The sequence below is a fragment of the Leptosomus discolor genome, chromosome 3 (assembly GCF_034619465.1).
Source record: "Leptosomus discolor isolate bLepDis1 chromosome 3, bLepDis1.hap2, whole genome shotgun sequence".
Classification (NCBI taxonomy): Eukaryota; Metazoa; Chordata; class Aves; order Leptosomiformes; family Leptosomidae; genus Leptosomus; species Leptosomus discolor.
Genome location: NC_141393.1, coordinates 4,718,230 through 4,744,595, shown reverse-complemented (window position 1 = coordinate 4,744,595; position 26,366 = coordinate 4,718,230). Strand labels below are relative to the sequence as shown.

The window sequence follows — 26,366 nt, the reverse complement described above, 5'->3', positions numbered from 1 at the left end:
GGATTCCTCTTCCACGGGAAAAATCCCATCTACAGCGGACGGCAAAGCTTCCAGGACATCACTGAGCCAAGGCCACTCCGCTTTCACCCTGCTGGCCCCACGCGCCACCCTGGAGCATCCAGAGGCCAACACACGAAGAGAAGCAGGACTCCAACGGGGGAAGGCCCCGTTTTTGCAAGTTTTACACACCCAGCCCCAGCTTTCCAGACACCAGGAACCTCTGTCAAACCTCTGCTGCACACACGGCTGATGACAGAGAAAGGAAAAACTGGAATTGGTGAACGTTACAGCAGGAAGTTCTTCGAGTAAGCCACGTTTGGGGTGGTTTAGTTTCTTTTTTAGTGGGAGGACTAGTTTGCTACAGGAAGCACACCGCAGGGCTGAACTACGTCACAGTACCACGTTTCTGCCAAGTGTTTTACAGTATTTTTATTTTGGGGCAAAACTCTTACAAGAGAAAGTCTGGTAAGGCAGATCTAGAATGCACATTTTATTTGAGTAAAAAAAAAAAAGACAACAACTTTTTATATTCTGACTATACAATAATATTCCTCTTTTTTTTTTTAATCCACTGCCACACTACTATAATGGATCTGTTCTAGTCTAATTTTAAGGTTGTCCAGTTAAATTGTCTGAAGATTCTTTAAACAAGTTGACCTTTACCTATTTAGAGTTTCTTCTCAGAAACATTCATATATTATACAGGATATACAGATTTTGGAACAAGACACTTAAAAACACACACAACTATAGCCGCAACACTATCATAGCTGCATTGTAGTGATTACGTTGTTCAGCCAGCTGTAGACTCTGTATGTACAATTAGTTTTTATAGTGTTATTTACATAGATGGACTAAAAGCTATCTTTAATCTAAAAGGTAAAGGCTCTTGTGTTTAAGTATGTGCAGTTTCATAGCCCTGTGAAAAAAAAAACCACGACAATTATATACACTGTAAACAGCACAAGGCATGAGAATCTCCTCCTACCCCAAAACAATCGCGCAGGAAAGTGTATGTGCACTAATATTCCTCCTCCACTTCGGCTCCCGCTCCTCTGGTTTTCTTGTGGATAGCACGGTTAAAGCTGTGGCAGGCGGGAACCCAATGATTGTCATGAAGGCCCAGCTTACAGCCCGGGATGCCCTTCTGAGACCGGTGACAGCACATCCAGTAGCCAGGCCCGTAGGGTAAAGCTTGACAGTATGGTTTGGGATGCCACCGGCACAGCGATACGTCCCCTTTCACGTACTTCTTCTTGCACTGCTTGCAAGGGTCTTCTCGGTAGCGGGGATCGCGGACCCAGCGGGAGTCTGCTGGCCTGATGTTGTAGTATTCGATGATGAATTTGAAGTAGTAGCAAGTGCATTTTAGGGCAACCAGACTCCTAGTAGGAAGCAATCCGAAGATCTTCACTATGATGTGGTGAGGCAAGAAGGCCATATACTGCTGAGGCTCCAAAAGCTGCTGGATTTTAAACCTGGTCTCCAGAAAGTCATGCGAAACCTGCCTTTTCAAGCAGGAAGCATCAAGTACTTGCAAAGCCCCTTCTGTCGGAGGAACAGAAAGGGCGGATGGCTCTGTAGGGACACCGTTTCTGACGCATGATCTGTCAGATGCCAAAGCATCCTCCTCCTCCTCCTCCTCATTTTGGGCTACTTCTCCCGGCTTTTCTTGGGGACTTTCCCGTAGCGGCTCTTGCTCGTGAGCAGCAGGCTGGTCAGCCTGGAGAAAAAACAGCCTCCCTGGGAGCGGATCTTCACTAGAGCCGGAGTTAGAGAGCTTCTCTTTCCTGCACCCCTTCTCGGTCTTGGTGACCAATATACTGATGCATAAGGGCTCCTTCCTAGCAGGATGCAGGCTCTGCTTTGGGAACATGACAGGCTCTTTCAACGTACAATCAACAGTCGCGTTCTTGCTCTGCAAGGAACCCGGTGGCAACCTGGCAGCGGCTGGACACGCAGACGGCAGAGGTCTGGGAGGCTCAATTCGCGTTTCAGAATCGCCCCTGCCAGCGGTTATCGCCAGCACCGCGTGAGCGAGTCCCGAATTCACATTCCCCACCTGAGTATCCAGCCCAGAAGGAAAAGGCGGCCGAGCGGAGGCAGCGCCATCCCACAACTCGCTGTCACCCCGAGGACCGCACCGTCCCCTGTAGCCGGCCTCTGCTACCACCCCTGCCTCCTCCAAGCCATCCCCCGGCGCCAGGACCCCCGAGGAGCCCTTCCCCGCCTCCCCCTCGGGCTGGGTGCCGGTGGCCAGGAGCACCCTCCCGACGTTCCTGCGGAAGCTGTTGTTCCGCGACAGGCTCCCGGCGGCCTCCCGCTCGCTCTGACGCCTCAGGCACTCCGACTCCAGCTTGGCCACCATGTCCAGCACGCGCACGGGCTCGCTCTGCTGCTGCTCGCTGCCGCCGCCGCCGCCGCAAGGTCCCCTCTCCGCGGGGCCCTCACACGCCCCGGCGGAGGAGAAAGGGTCCGAGGTGGGAAGGGCGCCTTTCGGCTGAGCGCTCAGCCTCGTGGTAGGAGCCGGCGTGCAGGTTTTCGCACAGTCTACCAGTAAAGCACTTGCTCGTTGCTCCAGGAAGGCCACCATCTCTATCACCGAGAGGGACCGGCCCGGGAACACGCCCTCACCGTTGTCGTTCACGTAATGCACCGAACAGTGCTCGATGCCGCAGGCGAAAGGCTCCGGCTGGGAGCACCTGGCGTTCGCCTCCCTCATTCTTTCCAGTTGAATTTTGGCTTTTTTAAGGTCTACCGATTTTTTCCTGCGTTTAGCTGTTCTGCCGTCGATATCCCACGTGCTTTTAATTTTCATGGAGCCGAGGCGGTTGTTGCTGCTGCACTGCTGGGCTGCGAAGAAGGCGATCTTCTCCTTGGTATTGCCGGGTTTCACCACAGCCCAGACATCCAGAGGCCCTTCCCCTTCTTCTCCCTGGTGGATCGTTGCAGACAGGGCGTTCTTCTTTTCCCTTGCACTTGGACCATCTGCTGGACCTTTCCCATTCATATTGCACATCGTATTTGGATAAATAATCCCCAGAAGCTTTTGAGATGGAGTCACAAAGGAGGGTTTTGGGAAAACGCTCAGTTTGGTGCAGTTGGTGTATTTTTCTTCCTGTGCTGATCGCTGATGGCTCATAGGTGGGCCTCTCAGGGAATCCTGGCTTATTTCTGGAGATCGCTCTTTCTTCTGTAACTTGAGATATGGCTTTAAGTGCATACCAGAAACCCTACAAAAACAGAAAGGGGAGAAGTTGTAGTTGCAAAATATGCCTGGCCTGGAATTAGACAAGGTGGCCCAGAGTAGGCACCAGCATGCCTCCTACTCTACATCAAGCAGCCCACACCTCAAAAGGAACCACATGAGAAAGGAAAAGCGGCAACCAGGCTGCAAAATCCACCCTTGGAGAACTTCTTGCAATAGGATTATAACCTTAAAGACAACAGAGATCGTCCCATTAGAGAAATCTGTTTCCAGCGCGTTGCAAGGAGAAATCCTAACGTTTAAGTTCTACCCGTTGTGCAAACATAGCTAGAGGTTCATCCAGGAGCTGGAGCCATCCTGCTGCCTGTTCATTTCATAAGCCAGTTGTAAGGCACACGTGGGTCCAAGGGATTATATTGACATTAGCTACCAGAGATATATATAGATAGAGAGATATAGATATGTTCTTTTCAGTAGATAAAGTACAGTTAAAGCTGAAAAGGGAAATTAGCAAGTGTAATTACATTCATCAGCAATCTGAGCAGTTACCTAACCAAAATGAAACCTACCCTTTAGTACACCGATAATGGCACATTCGGTGTACGCTCCCTTAAGGCTCCTTACGCTACACATCAGATGTGTGTCCCCCCCCTAAAGTGACAGAAGCATCACAGATTGCTGAAGAGAACCCCTTGCAAGTAGGTGGTTTTATGGTTAGGAAGGTAAGAGCTGTGAAGAGCTGACATTACAGCAGCAGCACCAGTCCCGCGCCAGGCCCAGGCACTCGGCTCCTCCTTTCCGTTACACCTTCGCAGAAATCTTCAATTCAGAGCTTAAAAACACGAGAGCCCAGGGCGCTGCCACAGAGGATGCAATTACCAGGAGACTTCAGGCTCTTCTCCCAGGAGTATTGCATAAGCATATGACAGAACTAACTATAGATAACGTTTCCATGGTAATCTTTGAATTGTTACATTAAAAGGCCTCCTTTTTGAAACAGGGATAATCTGTGCTTGCTAGTTTAAGAACAGCAGGTTCAGCGACACATTTATCATGAGCTGATATGGACACATTCAGGCAGTGAATGTCTCCCTTGACAGCCACCACCAAAACAAAACAGTTGCTTTGGTATTGTGTTTCTAGCCTAAAACCAGCTTTTCATTAAAAACCTCAAGCCATAACGTCTATAAAATCAGACGGATTTATAGCTGCAACGCCGGCAGTTAACACACGACAGGTTTGTGTCGGAGAGACGCAGCCAGAGCCCAGCCGGGCTCGCCCCTGCCGTGCCACCGTGCGATGAGGACACGCACCTCCCTCAAGACACCCTCGCTGATGCGACGCAGGGTACCCGAGGCGGGGGGGTCAGCACACCGGGAAGGTGCTTTCCTCTGAGTTTTGGTTCCTCCTTCTGGCCCCAGTGAAAAGTTGTGAGGGGATGGGTGACAAGTGCAGGCAGAGAAGTTTCGGACAGGTACATCAAGAGGAACGGCTCAGCTCGCCTTCCCACAAACGTGCATAAAACCTAGGGGAACCCTTTGGTCCTGTGCAGTGCTTTGAAGGCCAGGAGGCAGGCACTGGAAAGGAGCCCACCATATCCTGGGCTGCAGCAGGAGCAGCGTGGCCAGCAGGGCGAGGGAGGGGGTTCTGCCCCTCTGCTCCGCTCTGGTGAGACCCCCCCTGCAGGGCTGCCTCCAGCTCTGGGGGCACCAGCACAGGAAAGACACGGACCTGCTCGAGTGGGTCCAGAGGAGGGTCATGAAGATGCTCAGGGAGCTGGAGCAGCTCCCTGTGAGGACAGGCTGAGAGTTGGGGGTGTTCAGCCTGGAGAAGAGAGGGCTCTGGGGAGACCTTACAGCGGCTTCCAGTGCTGAAAGGGGGCTGCAGGAAAGGTGGGAAGGGACTCTTGATCAGGGAGGGTGGTGATGGGATGAGGGGTAACGGTTTCAAACTGAAAGAGGGAGATTTAGGTGAGATATTGGGAAGAAATTCTTCCCTGTGAGGGTGGTGAGGCCCTGCACAGGCTGCCCAGGGAAGCTGTGGTTGCCCCCTCCCTGGCAGTGCTCAAGGCCAGGCTGGATGGGGCTGGGAGCAACCTGGTCTGGTGGGAGGTGTCCCTGCCCATGGCAGGGGGGTTGGAACCAGATGGTCTTTGAGGTCCCTTCCAACCCAAACCAGTCTGTGATTGTGTTCTCTCCTCTCCTGATTTTATAGGAAGATGATCACCTCGCTAGTGCAACCAGACAGTGCTAAAACCACCTGCACTTCACCTACAGACTGTGGGGGTAAGAGAGCTCCCGCTACTGCAGCCACACCTACCCAGTCCCTGGGTTAATTCTCTCCCCATGCCTTCTGCCTGCTAATTCCAGCTCTTGCTGGAATTGGGTCACCTCCCAATTCAGTCTCCTCTGCAAAATGCAACCGAGCTATTTTGTTTGCCTTCTCAGTGGGCTGCTAAAACCTAAAATAACCTGATAAAAATAGAACTTCAGGGTGCTGAAATACATGAGTAAAAGAGAACGGGAAATCAAGGCTGCTGCAGCTTGCTTCAGCCTCATTTTCCATAGGGTCTGCCTCCTCTCGGTGGCACTGGATAGCTAAGCGGGGTCAGGCCACCAGCGCGCTCAGGCCAGAGCCCAGCCCAGAAGAGCAGCAGCCGAAGCACTGCAGCGAGCCGCCGCAGAGCACTGTGCCTGCAGCCCTCCCTTCCCCACCCACGAGGGCATTTTGGAGCTGTGCTTTTCAGACTAGGGAGAGAAAAAGCTCCCAGGGCTGCCCGCCACCGTACCCTGGGGAGAAGAGGTGAATGCAATTAAATACACGGCTTTGCATGTTGAAATCTCCTGAGCCAGGAGCAGAAGATCAGATTTCATTCATGAGTTTTCATGCCAGGCCGTTTGAAAGATGAGCTGAATGTGTTTTTAAAAGCCTTTCTTCAAGCAGCTTTCAGGAATCCAGCAGGACAATCGGTTCAACACCCTTCATGAAGAGAAGCTGCAAACGAAGGTGAGACCAGGTATTATACGAACGAAGACAGGACCAAACTGGTTACCCCAGCATGCTCGGGGGACACGTTTAGCCAGCAAAGTTGGTTCAGCTGCTCCCAGCTATTTCTGGTCTATGGAGAAAGACAATGGGGAGAGCTATGCCTCACCTATTACGGTTTTCTCGTTTAAGGTTATCTTTCCTCCTGTGTTTCAGTTAGTCTCTGGCTCAGCCAACGCTACCATTTAAGGTTGAAAAGTTATAATTTACATAACAAAATTATGCCTTAGTCAGAAGTTTTACTGCCAGAATAACTGCCTCATTTGAATTCAGCATTCAGTTCATTGCACTGTTTTAATGGATCCAGATTTAAAGAAAACCTTCGTTTAAGAACTTCAGACAGCTCTAAGCCCACCTGACCAGCTGAATCGCAGTGTCACCTGCCTCCCAGTTTTCAGGCAGCGGGGAAAAGGACTTCCATTTTAAAAGGGACCTTACCTGAAAGTGTCACTTGGAAAAAACGAGCCCCCAGACCCCCCGCACGGTTTCTGTGAACATGAAGAATGAACGTTGAGGCAAACACAGCTTCTTCCCTGCGCGTCAGCAGCACATTTCATTTCTAGCTCCTAGAATTAGAACAAGGCTTCCCAGCAGAAATTGCTTTGAAGATGAACCAGAGCCCAGTCCCCACCCACAGACTACCTTATCCCTGGAACATTTCAGTGCTGGCAAGCAGAGAACTGTGGAAGCTGCAGGTAAGTTTTTAAATATTTAAAAACACCAAAAATAGTTGTTAAAAGGTGAAGTCACTGGCAATGCCCTATGATACTTAACTCCAGAATAATTCTGTTTGCTTTCCTCCACCCTTTAGATTATCAAGCTTTCTAATTTTATCTTTAGAGACAACGACTCTTCAGAAGTTCATGGAGTAAGCACAAAAGGTTTTCCACCCCAAACGTGTGGTTTTGAATTGCTGATAAGAGGTAATTCTGCCAGGAACGATCAGCACTAAAACAACTAGCAGTCCTGCCTTTATACTGTTATTCCACCCTTAAAGCTGATGAAATAAAAGGGCCAGGTTTTCTATTTCTAATCAGCCATGTCTGAAAAACAGGATACTTCCACTGCTGGAATGACACTGCTGTTTTTACAAGTCGTAACTACAGCTTGTTTCCACTACAGTTTTATCAAGTTAGTTACTACACAGGATTGATATAGAAATATATGCCTTTATACAGCACAGCCAGGCACGCACCCCTCCTCTCCCTACTGAAGGGAGGGCCCATAAGCTACTGTGCCAAGCTGGCCAGAATCTATCTTTATTTACATATCTTCTAAATCTCAGCAATCTAAGAAAAATAAATATATATATTTGCTTTAGTGGAAGCTCCAGCGTTGGAGGAAAAACTGGTAGAAAGGGCTCGATTTTCACAACTCCTTTCTAAGGTCCACAGAGAGCCTAGATGCCCCTTGCTGCACCTGGGTCAGGAACTCTCACGATGCCCTGTGAAGCCAAAAGATTTCCTCTGGCCAGCAAGAACAACGACAACAACAAGTGCAATCTGCTCAAACGGCACAGTCACACTGCAGGTTTTCTGGGCAAAGCACCGGAAGGTTTTATTAAGGTGAAAATTTCAATCAAAACCCCAAAGTTTCCTGTGGATTTCTTTTTGTAAACACTAACTCCAGTCGACAAAAGTTCCTAGCGTTGTTGACTGCACGAGCAGTGCCAACTACAACTCTGAAAAAACCCTCAGGACATACTAACACAAGGCAGAAGCTGCAAAAAAAAAAAAAAAAAAGAAAAAATGAAAAAAAACCAACAACAATAAAAACCCACACCAAGCATAACCTCTGGCAAGGCATTTCTCTTCCCTGGCATCCCATTTCTCTGTCTGTAGAGCTCAGCTCGTCTCTAAAGGACACTGACAATTACGAAGGACTGAGTACTGAGCGCAAGTTAAACTATGGTCAACCACACTTGTTATTTCTGGAAGGACTTGGTGGGTCCTTTGGGCTCGATCTCCAGCACCATTTCCATCCCCTTTGCACTGCACTGGGGCAAGGCGAAGCAGACGGAGAGCTGCTTCAAAGGCATTCCACGGATTCTGCCGGGGCGGGAAAGTCCCAGCCGAGCAGCCGGGATGGAAGAGGCTCTGCTTCTCACTGGAGCTTGTTCTGGCGCGTGGCAAGTGTCCAAGCTCGGAGAAAGGCGGGTTGGGAAGCACGATGCTCCACACCAGGGGTGGGTTCGACTACAGCAGCTGCGGAGGCATCCGATTTCTAGAAACCCCACTCCCTTGCAGCAGTAACTTCGTACGAAAGCAACTGCTCCTGACCCGCCTCCCAACGCCTGGGAAATTGTCCCTTGAATCACTCGGAGAGCGAGGATTATCGCAGGCTTTGAGGGTAACCGGAGGGTATCTGCCTGCTGAAGCTGCGCTCTCGGCTCGAGCGGCCAGCCTGGGGGGGGGGGAGCGGGAGCAAGCCGAGCACGTGGGGCAGAGCTGGCCCACAAGAGCTGAGGAGCTAAGTGCAGAGCAGGTGGCTAACTTCACCTTGGATCCCCCACTGCTTGTTCACCCACGCCAGGGGTTGGAATCACCCAACCCTGAGGGAGACGACACCCAAAAATAGCTGCACCCAGGAGCGGCTATAAAATCCGTCACACGCACAAAATCCACCTTCTTCACCAAGCAGAGGTTTCAGGTGACAGATTGCACACCCGAGCCCGACACGCAAACTACTCCAGTTTGAGGGCTCCCCCTCACTCACCAGTTTTGAACGTGTTTTAAAGTAAATGCACTCACATATATGCCCTTCAGCACAAAGCACTCGGCTACTTTCTAAGTTTTCCGCAGGAAGAAATGCCGCTGCTTTGCCAGTCTTTTGTATAAAAGCACTTACCGTGAAGCAAGTGACGTAGAAGCAATTCTCTGTTGAGCCCGAGGAAGCTCAAACCCACGTTCCCTGCTTCCCAACCATACACAGATGACACAGGGATGATAAAGCCGAAGAAAATAAACCGAAAGATTTGGTATTCGAGGTCATAAGGCGCTCCAGAAACAGGTAGCTCAAAGACGACGGGATAGCACACACGCCTGTGGTGGAACAGGCTAAGAAGAGAAGAAAGCACAAAAAGACAGCAAGAAAAAAAAAAAAAGAAAAAAAGGTGGTGGTTTTATATGGCTTCTGCTGAAAGCTGCCCAGAGCAGCACAGATCAGTGACAGGTTTACTTCTGGAAATGTTTCATCTTTCTTGATTTAACCTTTCTTTTCTAATTTATTAACTGCAAGAGGACCAAGACCTTTCTTAAATATCACGGCGCGACAAATGTGTTCCAACAGTTAACGAACCAACAGAAAGCGACGCTCTTTAGTCTCCGGTTTTGTGCATACACAATGAGAACACATGAAAGGTTGTAGAAATTAACCTTGGATCGCACTATTGTTAAGAGACTCCGAGTTCAAAAGAAAGAATAAGCAAAAGTAGATCTGAAGGCAAGTCATCAGGTTGTTCTCTTCAAACTCCCAAGACCGAAAGGAACTGGTTCCTGAAGCCAGCTGCACTGCGGTGCGGAGGATTTCACTGCAGACAGCGCAAGCCAGCAGGCAGCCTCCAGGAGTCAAAAGGTGTTTTCATGACTAAGAACACATCCCGAACAAGAACAGAAGAAACTCCAACCGAACACGTTCTTTCTTCGGGAAGGATACAAGAAGCAGACACAGGTTTCAAGTCACCAGGTCACATTTACTTGGAAACTTGTACCTTAGAGATCAAAAAGTCTAGGAATAAACGTGAGAACTGGTGCAGCGTTAAGTCACTGCAAAGATATTTAAAAACAAAGAAACAGTAAAAGGTTCTTCAGCTTGTGAGAAAGGACAGGGAGAGAAACAGGGCTGCAAGCAAGGTCAGGGCAGAGATTAGGAGTACTCTAGGTGCAGCACAAAATACTAAATTTGACTTTGCATCATTTTTAAAGAAGGGTGATAAGGGTGATCACAAGGGCAAAAGCCCAGGGGTTCAGCTGAACAAGAACTTTGGCAGGGGGAGGATTAAAAAGCTTCAGGAAAACCGCGAGGAGTGGCTCGTCTCAGTTTCAGAATCCAAAACAGACCCAAACTGCAGGCCAAGCAGCAAGATTTACAGACCTCTTGAGAAGCAACAATACGAGTTAATAAAACATGTGGCACGTTGGAGGTGGCACTGCGGGGGAGAAAGAGAAAGGAGAGAAATCACAGCCTCTCCAGACCTGGTAGTCTGACTTCAACATAAAGGTGCTTGGCAAGCAAAGAGGATTAAGGCGACACAGAGAAAAAGGGGGAAGAGGGAATAGTTCAAAGTGCCAGACTAACTTGAAGGTGCCGAGGACAGTGACCTCTTTGGACAAGTGTACGACACGTCTTATTCACAAGGACTTCAGAAGGCACAGTGAGATTGACCGGTTCAGACAGACTGGCAGGGGAATGAGAAAACAGACAAAGGTGCTGGCACAGCTGCAGACAGCCCCAGGTGATGCTGGATACAAAAATACCAGCCTGGAAACCAAAGACATGCCTCAAGAATCAGCCTTGGAATCATTTGATTTTGTCAGGAATGACCTCAGCACGAACACTACCGAGTGCACCCGCAGAAATGAAGGCATTTCCCAAACAGCAGAGGCACAAAGCACCGAGTAACAGAAACTGAGGAGAGTTTTGAAATACAGATGGTGACACACCAGCAAGCTGAATACCAAGAAGTTCTGGATGAATACCAGGAAGTTTTGGAGGTAACTGAGAAAGCTGCATTGGCCACCACAGACACAACGATGAAACAGAGGTTAAGTGGAGGTGATTCTGCGATACACCGAAGGCAGCAGTGAAAAGCCCTCCTGCCAGACCTGCTCCGGAGGGCAGCACACGCTTTTTGACATGACTCGGAGGAGATTCACCCACACTGAGATCATTGACAGTTGTTATTCAAGAAGGTCATGTAGCAGAGCAGAACTACAGGTGAGGGCACACTCCTGTATTTTACCAAAGACAGCAAAAGAGGGAAACGGCTGAAAATAAGAAGTGGTCTTTACGCCAAAAAAGAAAGGAACACAAGCTCAACTGAGTATATAAGCTGGCATGAATGTTCAGCCTGGGAATCAAGAGAAGGTTCCTAATTGCACAGCTAGATCTGTCATCCTCAGTAATGGCTTAATCTGCAGGAGGAAAGAAGAAAAAGATGTAATTATTCTTAGGCAAGAATTCTAAATTTACAAAAGGGATTATGAGATACTGCTTGGGAAAGCATGGAGCTGGGTGACCCAGGATGTCTTTCCAGCACTAAATTACCAGGAGACTAACACAGCAAGTATATGCTCTGTACACAACCACAAAAAGCAAAAGGTTAAAAGTTTGCTTTAAACCCACACAGCTTTGGGAAACCAGAAAGCTGGCTCTTTTCCTCCAGATTGAGGAAGTTTAAGAGTCTTGGTTTCAGAGAAAGAAAAAAAAAACCCAACCAACCACCATATATTTTCAAGTAGCTGGAACTCAAACAAACTGGCATGTTCGTGCATTTGCATAAGGACAAGTTGTTCTGCACGGCGTTCCTATAACAAGACACAGTGAGAGGCGTTCACTTAATTGTCACATAAGCACAAGTGTTTGAAATCAGTCGTGCATTTCTTCTTAATAAGAGACACAGGAGAGTGAGCAATACAAAATCTGAGCTTAAACTAATCTAATTACTAAGACAAACCGCAGCAACGATTGCCAGCATTTCCACTTGCTTTAAGCTGACTGCATGTTTTAAAGCCTACTACGACAAGCCGTTCTCCAAGTTTTACTTCAAAGCCCCGTTCCCAAATTAATTTACAGCTGTTGCTAAAAACCCAAACGATTTCTCCAAGTACAGTAGCAGCTGCAGCGAATCTGCAGTTGTCACTATCAAATAAAAATGTCAAAGAACATCTCTGCCCTTAAGCCATGACAACATTTCACTTAAACACTATCCAAAAGTAAGCACTTAAGACCAAACATGTGAGTGACACGCAAGATGACAGCAAAGGAAGGAGAAGGTTGAATCGGTGCTAAATGCTTAACCATAGGCAGACCAGCTGCTCCGTTCATACCGTTTGACTTGGTGGAAGGTGGAGGATGTGGAATTCAGCGGTTCCCTGTGGAGGCCAGCTCTGCAGGAACTCTTCATCGTAACTACCTCTCCAGCTAAGGCACGCCGTCACAGCCAGTCCATCCTGGGTTACGCACAGGGCTCCCCCATCAGCTTTCCTTGCCCCACACAGAGCTTCACCGTGTCTCTGCCACCTAGAAACTGAACAAGCAAGAGGTACGTAAGAAGATCACGTTTGAGTACAGCACAGCTGAAGCACAGGTGATGAGGACAAGGGCTCTTCCTCAAAGAGACAGAAAACAAATATATATACACTCACATATACAAAAGATATATATATAAACACATAAAAGAACTTAACAGCATCATGCCATTATTGCAGCTGGAGTTTCTGAACTCCATTAAAACACAAATGAACACCCCCACAGCGGCCTGCCTGCACATACAACACTTCTTCACCTTATATACGACTGCAGCACTACCTCGGCACCTCCCGCGGAACACGCCGTCCTCCAAGCTCCGTGCAGACAGGACGCACGAGATCTCCCTGCTTGTTAGCACCGCGTCAAGCTTCGGCGGGAAATCACTGCTCGCGGCAAGACTGGGCGCTGCCAGGAGTTACGTTCGCGCTCTAATCAAAATAACGCGGCGGATTTCATAAAGGACAAAAAAAAACATGCCACCACGCAGCCTCCAAGCCGTGTGAAAACTGCCCCTTCTTTGCATCACACACAGATAAGGCAGCAGATTCCACCAAAACAAAACTGTTCTGCGGTATCTCTCCTTCGCGCTAGGTTGTGCCTTCTACGCCTTGTCCTTGGAGCAGACGCTGTTACCAGCGCTTTAACGGACTTTGATGGTGAAAGAACAACAACCTTCGAGCTGGAACATAAAAGGAAAGAGTGACACAGCAAAAGAGCCCTGGAAAAACTCAAGTATTCGAGCCTGAGTTGCCAGCAGATTGTTTTAAAGATCGTTTCCTTCCTCTCTAGAGGACTGTGCACAATGATGCCGTAATAAAGGAACCCCATTTGAAGCTGCTAACTATAGAGCTCTGTCCCCAGGGCATTTGTGATTTAGTGCACAGGTTGTTCTCTCCTTTTCAGCGGCTTTGCCCAGCGCTCCTGCCGCTGCCCTGTTCCTGCAGGGGCATTTCCACGGTGCAGCCTGGCAGAGGCACTCGCTGCAGGTTTGGGCTCGCCGGCAGCCCAGCTCTCGCAGAGATGGAGCCTCTCACATCACCCCCTTGCACAACACGGGCCAGAGGAAAAACTCCCACGCAGAAGAGCGCCTACCTACACACGGCTCAGTTAATCAGTGCTCGACCCGTGTGGTTTACAACTCACTCCTGCCACTAAATGCTCCTGGCCTGGAAAGCCTGCCCTAACTTGGTAGCCACACTCGCCCAGAGAAATGACGAAGGATGACTTTCCAGGCAGGGAAAACAGAAACTGGTTTAGATCCAGCTGAGTTGATGTCTGCTACAGCAATTTCACGATTCCTCTAGTGATGGTGAATGAGAGGTTAGTCATTTGCCTACATTTGGTAAGCAGGAGCCTAAAATAATATATAAAATATTATACAAACACGTCCCGTGAAGAAATCTCTGCTGAGCTCTACATAAGGCAAAGAAACATGTTGGATGGAGAAGACGGAGCTATTGCACTGGCAGAGCAGGAGGATGAGAGTATGGCCTCTACTCCATGAACTCAGAAGGACAAGGAGTTAGGCTGCCGTGGTTAACAGCGGCAGAAGTCAAAGCTTTGTAGTTAAACATCATTTTTATTAGACTGCCTGGAGCCTATAACAAGGATCTACCTGCAAGAGTGAAACCTAGGCACCAAAAAAATCGTCCATTTCTGATGTTCTGTGGGCTGTAAACTATATATTCACAAACAGTAATTCAGAGAAAAAAAAGCATATGCCTAGCGCTTCAGGAAAATCAGAAGTTAAACACAAAATCATTACTTTCCCATGAACCATCAGTGAGAGGCACTGAAATTCTGACTTTTATCCAAGCTTTTGTCTGGCTTCCCCTTCTGGCTTCCCTGACACTAGCATTTCAGACTCAGCAGGAACTGTATCACAGAAACATGATTATATCCACACCCAAATAAATGCAACCATACCATTTCAAGAATGCCAGCCACTTTTTCAACAGCTAAAACTCTCTCCCTGTATTCCTGGTGAGGAACACCGGACGTTTTGTCCTAGTCCTACTCCTTTGCAGATCACTTGAGAAGTAAACGATAAAAAGCCAGACAAGAAAGTTGAAACCGAAAGATCATCTTGTTTGCAGTAAAGAGCTCGAGAAGCAAAACCACCAAGCAAACTGGTTCACATCAGGGGCAGCCACAACCCCGATCCAAGCACAGGCATCGTATGGTGGGTGGGTTGTCATGCGTTTAAGAAGGAACCAGCACCTACTAGAGGGAAGCAAAAGCTGACAAAATAGACACAGGCAAGTTCAGATGGGCACTGCAGCAGAAATCCAAACACAGCTCCATACAAAGCATGCTTTTTCCCCTCCTCTAGCTGCTGGGCTATAGAAAAGAGCTGAAATAGACTATTAATGCCAGCAAGCTACTGACAAATTCCCTCTGTGTAAGTAATAAAAAGCTGTGCTTGTGAATTAAAAAAAAAAAAAAAGAAAAAAATCAGCATCCAAGCTAGCACAGAGATACTTACTGCCTTTTAACTACCCCAGTGTGTTTCTTTACCAAGGCTGATCCTTATCAGTAGGTGCTTCAGCCGATTTGTTAGTTTTGCACAGACTTGGGTACAGCCCAAAAACTGAAATACAGATGCACAGAGAAACAAAACAGAAGAGGAAGTTAAAAACCTAATCATGTTGTTCTCCCTTTCTGCAACCACCCCCAAACATATGCCTCGATGCATAAGATGTGAGAAGGACTCAGATTTTGGCAGCAGTAAGCATCACCTCCTCCCAGCAACGGACAGCAGGAACGGGTCCCACGAAACTCCCCGGCTTACCATCGGTTTCGAACGCTGCTGCACTTTAGGAAAACCAACGCATTAACTCAGCTAGCGTGGACGGGGGGGGGGGGTCAAAACCTCTTCATCTGTGCAGCAACAGGCTACAGCTTTTGCTGTTTTCATCGCCAAACCTTTACCGCAAGAGCAAGTGTGTTTTAAACAGTAGCAACAGTAACTGATAAACAAAGGAGTTCAGAGGGTGGGCCCATCCTTTCAGATTTGCTTTCTAGGAAGGAGGCCGTGGCCTCAGGGCCGGTTTTGAGCGCTAATCACGTTGGTAAAAAACACACTTGACCACCCCACCGCCACGCAGGGCTAGCTTTAGGGTGCTCTGCAGGGCCATCGCGCTGGTTCTTGGCCAAACGGCATCAGCACACTCAGGATGCAGAAGAAAGCAACGGCAAGTATTTCAGACAGAAACTCAGGACAGTTAATACCAAAACCAGTCATTACAAGGGATGGGTAATCCTTAAAAAAAAAAAAAAAAAAAGCCAGTGCTGAGGCCTTATAATAGAGATCTCCATGTGGGTTCTTGTTTTCTTGCAAGAACAGGGCTGCACATCCATTCCCCCACCACTCAGCTCAAGTTCAGGTCGTCACATGATACTCATCTCTAAAAGCATATTTCACCAGACGTGCAACTCAGCCATTTCCCAGCCTAGCCAGCCCCCCCTCCATCCCCAAACACCACCCCCCCCGACACCTATAACAGCACCAGACTCTCCTAGTTGAGAGGCTTTCGCAGAAAGCGTTCCCCAGTCCCAACATTCACACTTCATGGGAACAACCAGCGATCCGCAGCAGCTCCCAGACCAGGTTGGACAGTGAGATGATACACCAGGTCCTCATACTCAGCCTCTCAGACACCTACAGGAGCCCAATCCTTTCTTTTTAACTGTTCTTCGTGTAATATCTACCTCTTCTAAACACCTTAAAGAACTGCTTTTTAACACTAAGTTCACCAGACAGGTTTTACTTCTTGATCTAATAGAAGAGTCTTACGCAAAACAAGAGAAAACAAACACGTTTTAACTAAAAGCTATCTTACCAAGAGTTTCAGAGTGACCTCACATCGTGTTTCCACCCACCTGCAGCTGACAACAAACCCGAACATGAAACCACATATTTAGTAAAGACACCATATCCAACTTAACAAGCGTTAAGAGATGCAAAGGCTAGTAACTACAATCCCATGGGATTCTCTGAGTGCTGCTAAACGGCAGTTTGGCATTTTCACTGCAGGAGGAGGCAATGGGAGCCACCACAGACATCGTTTGCCTTGTGAAACCCATGTGCTCAGCTCCCCCTCTGTTCGATGGTCAAAAGGTTTAACTTTGCATAGATCTGGTGTTACCCAACCTAAAAGCAATAAAGCTGTCCCAGGGGCTCCAGCTGGCATAAACAGTGGGGAGCTTCCCATCTCTGCTTACACACCAAAACCTGCTGATACCACTTCTAGGCACCAGGAATCAGAGGTGGCCAAGCAACAGGACCTCGTTACCATTGCCCTTGGCTCATTTCCCCACCAAATTCACTCCAGCCCTTCTCAAAGCTCCACCAAGCTCCCACCCATACTCTGTACCCTGGCTAACACCAGACGGAGCATTTATTTACCTGAAATCTGAAGATTCCCACATAAATTTGAACTTGGGCATCCACGTCAGCAAGGAGCACACGGATGCTCCGAAACACTGTGCAGCCTCACAGCAGTTTCGGTCGCCGTAATTCCTGCCGTGCTGGGGTCTCACCTCTTCTCCTCCTCTCAGCCCTTTCACACCTTCCTCTTTATCAGCACTGGTTCCTGTCCAATTTCTCACCTGAAGCACCTCAAGGTGCTGAACTAGGAGAAAATTAACCCAAAAGAGGTCAGCTCCCTGAACCCACTGACCCCTGGACCCAGCAGGCGCCAGCAAAGCCCAGCAGGACGAGGTTGTCAGCAACTCAGACTGGACTCAGCTGTCTCAAATCCGCACCCGGAACCGTGCCGGGAAAGGTGTCTATGACAAAGTGGATTTTAGCTTCTTTCAAGTCAGCGGAAAGGAACATTTTTGAATGCACAGCGTGCAAAGTACAGACTGATTGGGAAGCGGGGAAACAAGCGTGTAGGGCTCCAAGGCAACGTTTTGACTCTTCACTGCTGTCAAACAGTGCTACTTGCTGTACCGATAAGCATAGGAAATGCTTATTCTAATGAAGCACCACAGGGAGAACCTGTCTTCCTTCCAAGATCATGTCAATAAAGACCGAAAGGCTTCAAATTTGTAGCGCTCGCGCTTTCTCTCCTCTAGGTGCGGTTAGCATCGGAAGGACTAAGTCGTCCCATCTCCCCTCAAAAGGAAAAATCTCAGAAGGGAAAAAGAAAATAAAGAAAAGCTCTGCTGCACCTCGTTAACCCTGTATTCTAATACTGGAAAAAAATAATATTACAAGCATTTCCCTTGTCCAACTATTCCTGAAAGGCTTCAGCTGTCTTGCACAACGTGGGTAAGCACATCAACTGTTGCTCCACTGGGAAGAAGTTAAGAACTGGCTCATTACATTTGTTCTACTTGATCCAAGGGGAAAACAAAAACAGTAAATCCCTTACTTGCCAATGCACCCAGATCACACACTACTCTGCTTTCTAGAAAGCTACCACCTACTTTGGCACTCCTTGTCACTGCATAATCTACCATGGGCCCCGAATGATAAATAGGGGGTAGCTAAACACCCCTGAGGGGGGCTATGGCTGCTGCATCCTCAGGGTACTGGCAGAGATACTCACTGTAACGCTGCGCCTTCGAGGCCACGTGATCCATGAGCCACGTCTGAATTATTTAGTGTATAAAACTAGATTTGTTTTGCCATGCAGGTTCTGAATTAATGAAAGCTCAGCTGAAAGGCTACTTTCTTAGGGTGAGGGGAAGGAGAAAGCTTCCAGAAGCCTTCCTATTATAGAAGCAATAGAGCTGGTTCCAAAAATAGTAGAGAAGCACTCCCAGAGCTCTGGAGACGTTGTGCCCTCATTTTGTAAGGCTGAGGTCTCGCTGGATTGCTCCCGTACATGCAAAGAATGGTAGAAATGACTGCAAGATGCAGAACTGACGTTAAAGGGGAGGTTTAGGACAAACACCAGAGACAGAAACCCAGACAGCCTATATGAAAGAGATCAGCTTGAACGCCAACAGAGAGCCAACCTGTCCCACTTTAGAGAAAGCCAGTTAAAACCAGCAAGAACCACCCCATCTTCTTCAAGAATGCAACGTTAGTTTGCTACAGAAGATCTTGATTATTATTTCAACACTGACGTGGCAGATTAGGATTGTCAACAACAATTTCATCACCCTGTTTCGCCTGCGGACGTTAGGGAACCTGGCTGGAGAGGTCCACTTGACTTCTTTTGGCAGACATTTGGTAGATTCGTTTTTTGCTGCGACAGCTAATAAATTGACCATCACATGGCCTGCCTGACAGTAATTACTCACTAGCTCGCCCATAACAGTTGGGTAGTGATTCAGCAGCACGGCACAACGACGCACTCCAATACTTAAAACTAAAGTTTCCTTGGCCTGTTTTGTGGCAGCTCTTACAACACAGTGAAAATAAATCCATTTGCAATACTCCTCTGATTACAAGCGTATCTCTGACTCTACGTGCTCCAGCGTAGGACTGGTCATTTTACTGGCATATACTGACACAGTGAAATGTCAACAGGAAAACAAAAATCTCATCCTTGACACTACATAGGCAAGAAGTCCCCCTGCACCATGGCACACAATGCGCCGTAATGATCACTTCTGTACATCTCTCCATGGGATATTAAATGGTTTCTAAAGTAGAAGAGCAAACCTACAGCTAACTTCTAAATATCCAGTAAATAAATAAATACAGTTCCTTCTTTATAACTTTGCTAGTAAGGAAAACCCCACAGCAGGTGACCCAATGTTAAACATTAAATTTATCAGCTTTGAACCTTAATTCACTGAATTAAATAAGGCTTTAACTGGTTTCTATGGCTCTAACTAGTTTGGACCAGCCTTTGCGATGACAGTTCTCCTTCCTCACAGACAGCCCCATACACACTGATCACAGGTCCAGCCCTAATTAGTTTAGCAGAATAAGAGCTAATTCATTTTTGTCTATTTTTGTGGCATCTCACCCTTTAACCAAAAGGTTATATTGTGGATTTCTCTGGCCTGTGCCACTGCGGATACCCTCTCAACAAAACCCAGGCACCAAAAGAAAGCAAGACTCAAAGCAGAAAGACCTAATTTTGTCCACACGGATTCATTCCGCCAATCCATCGCAGAGTTGAGAGGTTACAATATTCACAAGGCATCTCTAAAGCATCCAAATTTTTCCTGAGGGTCTCCAAACCCAAATTCAATAACCAGAAGCCTCGCTCAGCAACAGACACTAGATTAAATAACGGCACTCAAAAAAAAAAAGTTTCAGAAGTAACTGTGCCATTAGTTGAAAGTATTTCTGTAATTCAAAATGCCCAAATTTTTCTGTCATACTCCTGAATCCACCCTGTTTTCGCTTACTAACATCTTCCACGATTTTTTGCATCGATGTCTCATGGTTTGTCATGAAATCTTAAATACTTTCAAATTTTTGTTTAAACTAGGACACCGCTGATGCCCCGACTTCATGCCTTCACAGAAAACTATCTTTCATCTTCCAACGATAATGTAAAAATGCTGAACTTTGAAATTTCAAATTTATAGGTCAGCAGTTTACAAAAAAAATTCTGCTCTGCAAACTCGGGAAAAGAGTTATACTAAGCATACCCAACTTCAGGACAGATTTTGCATAAAAGGAAGCTCAAACTTTTTCCCAGAACATTTCATAACAAAGTGCCTCACTACATCTGCTGAGGACAGAAAACTTCCAACGCAACAGATTCATTAGGAGCATCTAAAAACCACCCACCCACAAGACACACCACCACCCACACCCTCTCAACAAGCTTTGGATTCACTAGTCTTTCCAGTGGTATCTTAGAAAACAAAACAAAAAGCCCCCAAAGAACAGGCTACAATTTAAGACCAGAAAAATCACTAATTAGTGTCAGGTTCTAACAGGGCTTCTGCAGGAGGAGGTCATGGCTGCCCCAGGCCCTTTCCAGCCGGCTCCACCACGACCCACCGCAGGACACAGCTGAGCCCATCAGCCAAGCGACTGGCACCGCTGTGGAAACGTATTTAGGAAAGGGCAAAACACACCCGGAGGAGGGGAGAGGAGGAGGGGGGGGAACCCACCAAGGTCAGAGAAGGACAGGGAGGAGGTGCTCCATGGCAGGGCAGGTAATCCCCTGCAGCGAAACGAGAAAGGAAAGGTGTTGGTTTAATGTTTATCTTTTTATTTCTCACTACCCAAATCTATTTTAACTGGTGATGAATCGATTTTGCTGTTTTGCCCACAACGGTAACCACTAATCTCCCCGACTTTATCTTGACCCTTAAGCTCTCTAAGACTATTCCCACCCCACGCCACCGAGGCGAGGGAGTAAGCGAGCAGCTGGGTAGGCGTCTGGCTGTTGGCCAAGGCTAACTCACCACATAACTTTTCACAAAATCTAAAGAAATTAAAGTTATTCTGACTGCCATTAAGTGCTGGTGCTGTTTAACTGACACCACACACAAGAATCATACATTTTCAATTAGGCTGCCAATCTTTACTCTTCACTAGCAGATTAATTTGTCACGGTGCCAGAGACATGTGCTCACTCCAGGCAGGATGAGGCCCCATCATTTCAATCCAGCAGCATGGTTTTTTGCCTGCCATCGCGCACTGCGCTAGCGAGCGTCTCTCCAACAGCTCCAAGCCAGCAGCACGAAGTCATACGCGGGCAGAGCAAGGAAACAGGACAGCAGGGTGTCGAAGCCAGCAAAATAAAGATGTAACCCAAACCAGTGACAGAAGGAATAACACAGCAATGCAGATGAGACTCACAACCACCAAAGCGGACCCCTAGCTATCCGTCGTGCACAACTAGGCACCTGCAGCCATCACACACCAGCTCAGCAGGAGCAGCACAGGGACGAAACAGCGCATCAGTGAGCGGAGCTGGGGCCACCCAAACGCAGGGGAAGGATCCAGGAAACAGCATCTGGGCGCAGAGGACGTTTCTCACCACTAAACTGCTTCGCAGCTCGCGAACCACAGAACCTGCTCAAAGCACCAGAAAGGATTTTGAACGCTCAAAAGCACAGGCGTGTGACCAGTGACACGCGATGGCTAAATTGCTTAAGATGAAGACAGAAAGCAGGCAAGAGTACAGGCTAAAAAAAAGCTTCCCCGCCAAAATATCTGCTTAGTTTTACACAAATTCTTAAGAGGAACCTACGCAGGACGTCTCCTGCAGAACTAACCCAGCTACAGCTGAGCTCAGGTTTTTGGCAGGTAAACTGCAGCAGAAAGCAGCATTAAATGCAGTATCTTTCTGCATGACTGTTTGAAAAGACTGTTTAAAATCTCAGCTAATTTTGAAACCTACCAGTTCTGTGGATCTTTAATCTTCTTTTGGCTACATTTTTAGCTATTTTTTTTTTCCATTAATAACTCGGAGTTACTTGAAGTAAAAAATAGTTTTATATTTTCAGAGCTTTGTAGCTGATACGCCTAGCAACTAACACAATTAAATTTTCAGAAATTCCAAGCATAGCATGAATTCTACTGCAATCCATTTTTAAAAAGAGAAGAAAGGCCCCAAAATAGCATCTAAATTTCAGTAAAGGATAGCGTCTGCACGCTCAAGTGCCTTGTTAACTGTGAGAACTTTTCCTGCAAATCTTTCCCTTATCATCTTCAAAACTCAGTAACACAGACCTACAACAGGACACCAGAAATAATGCTGGTGCAATTCTTTCCAGGTTAACGACCATTTTAGAAGTATGAACTTTTCTAAAAGTTCACCTGAAAACATCAGACTCGGGGTTGTTTCACAAGGCTTTTAGACTTATTAATGCAAAAACAGCTTTATAAGCAAGACAGAAAAGGCAAAACATATGTATTGCTAACTCTGTATTCCCTGCTGCTCCTCCCCAGTACAATCAATATTCTCCAGCGTTTGCTCCCTTCAGGCAAAATGGAGAAAATATGAACAAGAACCACCAAATTACCAAGAAACTAAGCAGAAAATGACATACCCACAACTGCGTTTTAAAAAGGATGGTTTAAGTGAACCAGATTTTGAGCTGGGGATTGTTTCTTTACTGTGAAAATACTCAGCACATTTTTAGGCTCCCCAGCGGAGCAGCTGGTGTGAGCACACCACACCGCAGAAGACCATACCCTTACAAATCAAACACGCCAGCTCCAGAGCTCCTACTCTCCACGCTGGCTTTCGTCAACAAATTGCTACCAAAACCCTCTCCCAAAAGCCAGCTGAAGTTTGCTAGCCTGAAAACTAAATTACCAGAGTAATCGCCAACCCCATCAGCTTGATCTCTCACCATTTAACATCTCTTACTAATTCTCTAGGAGCTTGCAGGAAATAGTTTCAAACAGCTCCCTCAAGAAAATAAGTTTCAAGCCTTAGTTTTTCCATTCTGAGCCATCCCTGCACTATTTCATAGCTCTGATAATTGTACCACTGACTAACCTCCAACTGGGAATAGCTGTTTTTATCATCACTATTAAAAACAGTCCCTCACACTGTTAGGAATCTGGAAACTCACTGGAGCTGCATCCCACCCTTCAGCCTCTCAAAACACTACAGAGCGATGAAACTATGTGCTGAAACCAGAGGATCCCTTGCTGAACAACAACAGTAATTTCTGGGTAATTACAACTGCTTCCTAAGCAAAGGCAGCCGTGGAGGTTTGGTTATTCATTTTAGAGGGGCAAGTGGCACAAGATCTTAGAAAGTCAAAGTGAACTTACAGTTCTTCTAGAACTGACAGTTTTCCATACTGGACTGGGAAAGTTAAATTATTTTTAGAAATGTAGCAGCGATGTGCATGTTAAATGCCTCACACATTCATCTAGCTGTGTAGTTTTTGTGTTTTGTTGTTGTTGTTTTAAAAGTAGAGATGCATCTGCAGTTTGCCTTTCCTAAAACCACATTATCTCGGTTTTTACAGCTCAGCCAGAAGAGTGACAGCTCTCAGAGAAGTAGCAAGATGTGAAAACATAAGAGATGAAAGAAGAATGGATTTAAAAAACAGCTTTTAATTGTCTGAAGTTACAGCTGCCAAGTAGACAGCAAAGAGGCTGTGCATCCCATACAGACCGGAAAATTCCCCCAGGTTTATTTCACAGTCAATTATAGCGGATTAACCTATTAGTAAGAGCAAAATTTTATTTTTTTTTTTTTGGATGCAAGTTTCAACAACTCGAAAAAATCATTGCACTCGTACTTTGACACACAGGATCAGCAATCTGGTTTATCACACTTCCAGTCATCACAATTCATAAACACATCCTACAAGCAACCTCTCCCTCTTTTTTTAATGCATCTTCTGTCATGATTTCCTTCTCGGGGAACGGCATCCCTCTTGGCTTCCTGCTTTCAGTATCATGTTATACATCTGTTAAGATGTTTGGGTTTTTTTATTGTTAAAGAGAAGCATCAAACACCTCCAAACACTTTTACAGACACCTTTGCACACACTCACAGGGGCTTGTATTATTCACTTCTGCCTCTGCAAGGTGTCACCGTACCTGGGATTTGTCAATCAGAAGAGCATCGTGGCACTCAAGAGCAGCTTTCCAGGAGCCCTGTGCTAAATACTGGGTGTGCCTACTTTTGTTTGGTATCAATTCCTTCTGCTGGCTCCGCTACAAGAGCAAACTACATGGATCCTTAAGTTTTTTCCCCACCGCCAAACACATCTGTTCCTTTTCTAAGTTCTCCAGACTTCCTTCCCCTTTACCGTATCACAAAGCCGCTCTTTTTAGCCAGGCTGCCTTCTTGATAGTCCATCACCATGATTTTCTTGTTCGCTGCAGAGCAGCATGAATCACTGACTCTTGCAGAGCTCCCAGTCCTTTCAGCTCAAGGCCAGGCACCGAATTCAAGCATCCTGATTTAGAGAGAGGGTTGTTAAACTCCTTCCCTGACTCCTTTTTAACACTCTACAGCTTCCTGCCCTGGGAGGCAACCAAGCTGCTGTAAGAAATGCCAGCTTCTGTTAAACATCCTCAGTTCCTGTGACACCGAACATTTAAAACAATTACGTTACTTCCAAATCTTGTGCTATAAAAGCCTTTATTCCACAAAGTGCAGAGATGAGCAAAAATTACTTCAGCACGAAGGAGTTTTAGTTGGTTATGTGCTGAATCCCACTGCATTTCGAGTTAACATTCAGGCTTGGCACGATCAACCATCCACTCAAACACACAGCACAATGTCACCCCTCAAAACCCCACTGTTCAACCTAAAGGCACTTTTTTTTTTATTTTAAGGGTGCATCAGCTGCTAACTGAAAGTGGGAATGCTTCATTTAGCACACACACTTGTTAAACTGCTCACAGCATGCAAATAAAATACCGCATTGTGCAAAAGTCATTCAGCCTCCCCATCCGTAGATACAAGCAATGGAACCGTGTCCAGGAAAGAGAAACTTGGAACAACACACAAATATTTCAGTCCCTTATTCCCCATATTCACATACTACAGTAAAGCCCACATCCCTGTCATGCTGAGGGGTGACCATGTTGAGAATCTGCTGTATGTAACGGGTGGGAAAACGACCATTATCTCGCTTGCCCCAGTACTGCACCCTTTTATTTGCAGTTATTACTGCAAACTGCTTTTTTTTCCAGACAATGGTTATGTTATTATAGGTACCTTCATGCCGTGCCAAAGCACATACACGCAGCAATGCAGAACAATCAGCCTTGTTTTCATGGGAGCAAAGGTTGCAGCCAAATGAAATGGGTGGAGATCACATTAAACAATCTTGGAATCTGCTAATAGGATATAGGAAAATGTGACCGTAATGCAGATGCAGAGTTCCCCTTTCACCTTCCAATGTTACGGATAAAATAAAAGCTTTGGAAAACCAATTAAACTGTTTGAACAACATTAAGCAAGTCGAAGGGTTCTCAGCATGCTTACAAGACCACTGAGAAGTCCTCTAAAATGAAAACAAAGAAGTGCCCTTTCAAAGGTCCGAATCCAGACAGCAAGTTTCCCCACCCCAGAACACCACCTGTTTAAAAGATACTGGATACCTGCAAGACGTCTGCTTATCCATGGTAAAAAGAAGCTCACCACGATGACTGTTCCTGTCTTAAAGACACGATCAGCCCCTCCTCTGCCTAAAAGGGCAATTTTCATACTGAAGCACCTTGCTTGGTCAGCTGTAACCTGCATTCCCCTTGTTTGCTTTTGAGATGTGCGTTAGTCAGCATTCTCCTTCACAAATCTGATCGTGCCTCTGCATGATCCTATACTGAAGTCATGTCCTTGAGTCCGTGACATCAGTCTGTTGCCATGGCAATGTACAGGGCAGTCCAAAATTCAGTATTACAGCATCACTGCAGGATCAGACAGCAGAGCAAGCCAACGCCTGAGAGCTGGTTAACGCAGCACAAACAGCGAAGACATTTCAATCTAAATGGTAAAGTGTAACTGCACTTTATCATGATATGCTTCATAAATACAGCTAAAAGCCTCTCGTCACAGAAGACGATCCAGAAGGTCATTAAGTTGAAGACAAACAGGCAAGTCATCATGTGTCACTAAAAAGAAGGGCAATATGTTTCCAAGGTTGGCCACCAAGTACGACGAAAGCTTAGTTCAGCTCTCTGAATAGAAACCACCATCTGTTCCTAAGGCAACACCAGACCTGCCTAAAGAGAACATTCACAGAGAGACAGGGATGGCCCCTTGGCACCCCGGATCAAGTGCCGGGTTGCACGCAGCTTTTCTGGAAATCAGAGACCGGAATGTCACAGCACTGTCACCCCTTTGGAAGAGACAGCTTTATGTAAGACACGGTTCTTCAATTTGAAGCTTTGAAGCAAAGATCAGTGCATCATTAACCCAACCTATAACAAAGCCACGTAGTTAAAAAAGGGTAGTACCTTCAAAGAGTTGTTACTCCATGTAGGGTTAGACATTACAGTGCTGTAGGT

General features: G+C 46.7%; 1 protein-coding gene across 3 annotated transcripts; it reads right to left on the bottom strand.

Moving 5' to 3' along the window:
• Positions 1–477: 477 nt before the first annotated feature.
• Positions 478–26,366, bottom strand: FBXO34 (F-box protein 34). Of its 3 annotated transcripts, none has more exons than XM_086462385.1 (3): positions 26,316–26,366; positions 12,301–12,500; positions 478–3,233 (listed from the first exon to the last, which is right to left on the bottom strand). In XM_086462385.1, exons 2-3 carry the CDS (start codon positions 12,375–12,377, stop codon positions 1,022–1,024), a joined length of 2,289 nt encoding a protein of 762 aa, XP_086318511.1. In that variant the 5' UTR covers positions 12,378–12,500; positions 26,316–26,366; the 3' UTR covers positions 478–1,021. The 3 variants fall into 3 exon arrangements, with proteins under 3 accessions (XP_086318511.1, XP_086318508.1, XP_086318509.1); XM_086462382.1 differs by lacking the exon at positions 26,316–26,366 and adding an exon at positions 14,988–15,005; XM_086462383.1 differs by lacking the exon at positions 26,316–26,366 and adding an exon at positions 12,759–13,053.